Source organism: Notamacropus eugenii, chromosome 1 (genome assembly GCF_028372415.1).
Source record: "Notamacropus eugenii isolate mMacEug1 chromosome 1, mMacEug1.pri_v2, whole genome shotgun sequence".
NCBI lineage: Eukaryota > Metazoa > Chordata > Mammalia > Diprotodontia > Macropodidae > Notamacropus > Notamacropus eugenii.
Genome location: NC_092872.1, coordinates 724,968,547 through 724,974,546, shown reverse-complemented (window position 1 = coordinate 724,974,546; position 6,000 = coordinate 724,968,547). Strand labels below are relative to the sequence as shown.

At 40.9% G+C, this 6,000-nt stretch overlaps 1 protein-coding gene across 2 annotated transcripts in view; it reads left to right on the top strand.

The window, feature by feature from the left end:
• Window positions 1–6,000, top strand: part of SMYD1 (SET and MYND domain containing 1) — a 38,604-nt gene that overhangs the window by 21,963 nt on the left and 10,641 nt on the right. Inside the window, exons 4-5 of one of the 2 annotated variants that reach the window (XM_072636907.1) lie at window positions 1,624–1,754; window positions 3,311–3,349. In XM_072636907.1, coding sequence (XP_072493008.1) covers window positions 1,624–1,754; window positions 3,311–3,349 — 170 coding nt within the window. The remainder of the gene's footprint in view (window positions 1–1,623; window positions 1,755–3,310; window positions 3,350–6,000) is intronic. The other variant, XM_072636908.1, reaches the window with a different exon arrangement.

The following is a 6,000-nucleotide window of genomic DNA, read 5'->3' as shown; positions in this document are numbered from 1 at the left end:
ATTTCCCATAAAGGAAAATGAAATCCCCTGGCATCTGTTGTGATGGCCAAATTGAGAAGGTACAGTCTGCCCTGAGAACCCCAGGCCTCAGAGCCTCCCAGGTCAGGGCTGGGAGTGGGGAGGGGGCATGTGGAGCTTGGGAAGGTTGGAGAAGGACAAAAGGCCATCAGTCAGCTGTGATGGGTGCTTGGTGGATGACTTCCCTCCTACTTTCTGGGCCTTGCCACAGTCATGGTCATGGACATCTTTTCCCTAGCACGATGATTAGAAAAATACATCTTGCCTTCACAGTTAGCTATGTAACATGCACTAGGGCAGGAAGTCTTAACCTGTGGTGTTTAAACTTAAAGACAAATAGGTAGATAGATTGACAGATAAACAGATAGGTAGGTAAGACGTAGATAGACAACAGATAGGTAGATAGAGATAGTCAGACAGATAAACAGAGAGATATACAGATAGACAAGAAGATACAAACATAAACAGACAAGTAGATAGACAAGTAAATAACCATATTTAATATTGCTTCCTTTGTAATTTATTTTATTAACTGAAAATAAAACTACTAAAAACAAAGAATCTTTAGGGTTTACCAGACTTGCAAAAGGGGACTTGACCACAAAAATGATTAAGAATCCCTGACCTGGGGGAGAGAGGATACAACTCAGAATTCATGAGAACCAAGGACATGGGACAGGACAAGCCAAGAGCTACTATTCGGTTTCGGATGATGATGATGATGATGATGATGATGATGATGATAATTCATTTTTATTTATTCAGTGTCTGTTAGGGTATTTACTGAGAATGACTGGAGAAAGTGACACTTAATCCCAGAGTATATGCCTCCATCCGTACTTATAATCACAAAGATATAATTCATTATGCAGTTGATTATACACTCATCTTTAGTTTTACTACTTTTTCAGATGCACAAGGCTGAGGAATGTTTTCTCCAAGGCTACTGACTCCCAGAAGGGGAAAAATAGTCAACACATAAAGACAATTGAACTTGTTTTTGGAGATAAATTTACAGTGTTCTATTCCTCTGCTTTTAAAAAAATATTATGGGCATTGAATATAAAATTCTACTGGGTAATTACATCAAATGATAAAACATGAACTTTAGTTCTATAGTAAGGAAAATGGAAGAAGAAAGAGAAAGAGAAAAAGAGAAAAACAAAGGACAGAGCAAAAATATGTATCTATTTATCTATTCACCTAACTACCTTCTGATCTATTATAGGTGAAACAGGAAGTATAAATACAAAACACAGAAACATCGCTGCTCAAAGTGTAGGATTGTATTACATTTCAGCATCTTTCACCTCTTGGTTCTCGCCTTGCAGTGAATTGTATTATATTGTAAGGTCCTTGAGGGCAGGGGCTATCTTTTTCCTCTTTTTGTATCCCTAACACTTAACTCAGTACGTGGTAGACAGTAGGGGCTTAATAAATATTTATAACTTGATTTCAAGCCGCATGAAATTAACCTGAGGACTGGAATTCCCTTAATTTGGCTGTAGAGGCTATGCCTTCCTTAAAGTCCACCATACCCCTCTTGGTTCTCTATTGTACTCTGCTTATGATTAATGTACAATGTTTTTTCCTCCCACTGGGCAGATTAACTGCAATGCTTTCACTCTCAGTGACCAGAGAGGCCTTCAGGCAGTGGGGGTGGGCATCTTCCCCAACCTCTGCCTGGTGAACCATGACTGCTGGCCCAACTGTACCGTCATATTCAACAATGGCAAGTAAGTAGATCTTTGTCTGGGGTGGGTGCAGGGGTGGGGTGACACCTGCTATGGTGTTTCCTACAATTGATTTTAAAAATATAAGATCAAATTCTTTAAGGTCAACCAGCAAATTCAAGTTGAAGACTATTATTGTTATTAATATTAAACACTATTATCATAATAACACATTATTATTTCTATTGCCTTTAGATAGTAGTAATGATGCCAATCCAGCTTTCTTGTCTTCTACTAAAGAGAACCCTTTTCAGTAGTCACCGGGCAGGTTTCCTTTCTTCCAGATTCCTAAAAATAGCAAACACCTGGTAGGGATGATGTCTGTGATCCATTGTTATGCTGGGTCTGATTATTCGACTGATTCTTTCTTTACACTTTATCTCTTTCTAAAAGGGATCCTTTCCATTCACTGACGGGATGCATATGTCTTTCTGGCTTTTTTTTTAAAAACACGTTGGGGAACAAACCCATAAGCATGAGATTAGAATTTGGAATCAAATAAAAATTCTCATCCATCATCGCCCATTTCCCCTTTTATTGCCCCTTTGCACAGGAAGACTACACCCTCAACCCCCAACCTTCCCCAAATTGCTCACCACCAGGGCAAAGTACTTGTCACCCAGAGTTCCCCTGAATGTCAATGACAGATTGAAATACAGCAACCAAGGAGTAGTCCTTCTGGGCTCCGTAACCCTTAGTGGTGATAACCCCAGACTTAGGATACTCAAGAAAATTTTTTAAAAATCTGGGTAAAGGTCTTAACCTTCATTTGTGTCATGGACCGCTTTTGGCAGTTTGTGAAGCGTATGGACTTACCACTGTTCAAAATAATGTTATAAAATGCACAAAATAAAATATATAGAATGACAAAGGAAACCAATGATATTGAAATACAGTTATCAAAATATTCTTTAGAAAGTTAACAGACCCCCTGAAATCTCTCCACAGACCCTTTGTGAATCCATGGACACCAGGTTAAGAAACTATTCACTAAACCCAGCTTACCTCCTTAAAGTCTGGTCTAGTTACTCCCACTCCCACCAGTGAAAACATTCATCTCCATAAAGCAATTTCAGTACCCACCACTCATCATTTCCCGGCTGTTTGCTTTGATCATGGTTTCTCAGATATTAGTGGAAGGAAACTTTGTATATGAACCCGGGAAAGTCTGTAGTCACTGCCTAAAGGATGTTCTTCTCATGCCTACGGGTGCCTCCGAGTTCCCCATTCCAAGTGTGAATGCTACCCAAAACTTGTTTCAAAGGAGGTTGAATTTCCATCTCTGAGATGCCACCCAATTTAAATCCTGCTTGTAAGCAGCCTCAAGGAGATAACATCTAGGTTCTCAGATTTCTATCCATTTCTACCTCCAAGTAGCTAGAGGTTGTCAAATGATCCTACATTGTCTGGGAAGGAGGGGTGATGTGATTATGGGAGCCTGGCTGGAATCATTGATCCCATTCACTCAAGCTAACCATGATGTATCTGACTAGTTTGAGCATCTTTGTTTCCGATGGGGTTGCTTTCAAGTCACTTGCACTATCTGTTTTGTCTTTCAGTCATGAGGCTGTGAAATCTATGTTTCACACGCAGATGAGGTGGGTCAGTCTTGTCAAAGCACATACCTGTCCTCTGACTCTCCCTTCACTTGCTTGGTTTGCTTGTGGGCCAGTCCTTTTCCAAGACTCCCAGGCTGGCTATGTGTTCAAATTCACCATTCCTTTTTCCAATATCCCAAAGTCCTGCTCAATCCCAAATCCTTACATTCTGTGGCTGCTGTATTTTGTATGCAATTTAAAAAGAAATAATACTGTTCTCCATTTCACCAACCACCGTAGGACCTTCCCTGTCCTTTCATTCCTTTCTCTTCCATCTTTCCTATTGTACTTCTCTCCTTCCTTTGACTGACAAGCATGGAATCTTCCCAGGTCTAAAACATCTAGTTAAAAAAGTGACAACTCGAATAAAGGTTTTTAACCTTCATTTGTGTCATGGATCCCTTCGGCAGTCTGTGAAGCCTATGGACCAACCCCTATTCAGAAGAATGTTTTCAAATGCACAAAATCTATAGGATGACAAAGGAAACAAATGATTTTGTAATACAATTAACAAAGTATTTTTTTTTAAAAAAACTTTAACAGAGCCGCTGAAATCTATCCACAGACTACTTGGGGATTCATGGACACCAGGTTAAGAACTCTTTCTCTAAACCCTGCTTACCATAAAATGAAGACTGGTTGTTTTACTGACATTGTATGCTCTCTGACATCTCCTATTCCTGTGCAGTAAAACAGCTCAGAGATGTGTTTTGGTGACTGAGATGAGGTTTGATTTTTCTCTAGTGTTCCCTTTGCTGATTGAGGACAATTGTGACCTGATGTGTTTGAGTTGGTTTCAGTTATTCAGTTCAGTTAAGTTCCTACTATGTGCAAAGCATGTAGGTGCTGGGGATACAACAGGGAAAAAGAGAGAGAGCATCTACCATTCAGGAGCTTGCCTTCTGTTTAATGTAGTAGAAACAACAGTGATCCTGGACTCAGAAGAATCTGGATTCATATCCATCCTCTGACTCTGCTTCTGTGATCTTGGCAGTAAGTAGAGATAAAGCAGTGGAAATCCTGATCCTAGCTAACCCCTGGATTTTGGTCGAATCAAGACAAGTGACAAAAATAATAGTGACTAGTGTCATATAGTGCTTTAAGTTTTGCAAAGTATTTACAAATATTATGTCATTTTGTCCTCAACAACAACCTTGGGAGGCAGTTGCAATGATTATCCTCATTTTACAGATGAAGAAACTGAGGCAAATAGAAGTTAAATGACTTGCTGAGGGTCACACAGCTAGTAAGTGTCTGCAGCAGGATTTGAACTCAGGTCTTCCTGATTCCAGGTCCAGTGCTCTAACCATTTAGATACCTAACTGCAGAAGGATTTGACTTCTATTAGATACATTCTTATCTGCTCCTACCACCTGCAGCTTGATTTTTGAGTCACGGCTAACAGATGGAGATCAGCTCTTTCCCAAATCTCCTCCGGTTTCTTTTAACAGCAGGCTGGGAGGAAACACAGCAGTAGGGAAGGCACAGCAGCCTGGCATTTAACTGATCCCAGTTTGGGGGATCTTTTTACCCCTAATAACTGGTCTCTGTAGGTGCTGTATAACCAACTGCCTGTTGTAGGCTAGGCATTTCCCACCATGCTCCTGGGCTAGCTGAAAGCCTGGCCTCATGTTGCAGAGATGCCCTCTATGGTGCTGTCATTCTTCTTTGCCTTTTGATAGGGTCAGATAACAGCAGGGATCGGTGGTATTGGTGTAAGAAACTCCCAGATGAGGTCACTTCTCCCAAAGAAGTTGGCACCTTCTCCTCAACATAGAGCTTTAGAGAGTTGCTAAGGGCACTAAGCTGTTAAATGACTTGCCCAAGATCACAGAAGCCAGGTCTCCCCTAAAAACCAGCTCTTTTTTGCCATGCTGATTTTTTTTCAAAGCCCTCTTGCCCAGTTTTTACCCTTCTTTCCCTCTCTTCTCAATATCGTGGTTCATCCATTGAGGCTTCTGGAGACCAAACAGGCACAGGACCATTGTTACAGGCATTGTGATTTCTCTGGGCCAGTGCTGATTTGCATGACCAAATTCCATGGGCTGTTTCTCATGATGATTGGCTAAGCTGGATGTCAGTTATAGAATGGGCTTTGCTTTGACTCCAACCCATCTACTGTGTTGAAAGATGGTGTCATGATTAAATGGCAGGTAAAGGAATTGGTAGTGAAGTCCAAATTGGATAGGTCAGTTGAAGGGGGAATCTGTGTTCAGTTACCAATAAGGCATGTGTATTATAGCTCATCATAAAGGCAAATAATATACTGTAATGGAATATAGCCAACTCTTGATCATCCACGTTTGATTATCTGCAGGTATCTTTTGGCCGTCCCAGGTGATTGAAACCAGAGTTCAGTCAAGAGTGGAGGTTAAGGTTGGGGCTTGGCCAAGAATGGGGCAAAAACACCTGTCAATCAGAGCTTCTCCAAAACAAAATGATCTTTGCATTACCTGCTGGTGGAAGTTAACTCTGCTTCTGCTCTCCTTCACTGGCCTGAATAATCAAGAGTTGACTGTACCCCCCGGAGCTGTCAGTGAAACCCAAAGGAGGCCATTTCTGCCCTCATGACCGTAACAACCATTTTCCATTCTGTCTGAGCCTGGGCACAAAATAATAAATTGATTAGTCTTACAATGAACCTGATTAGG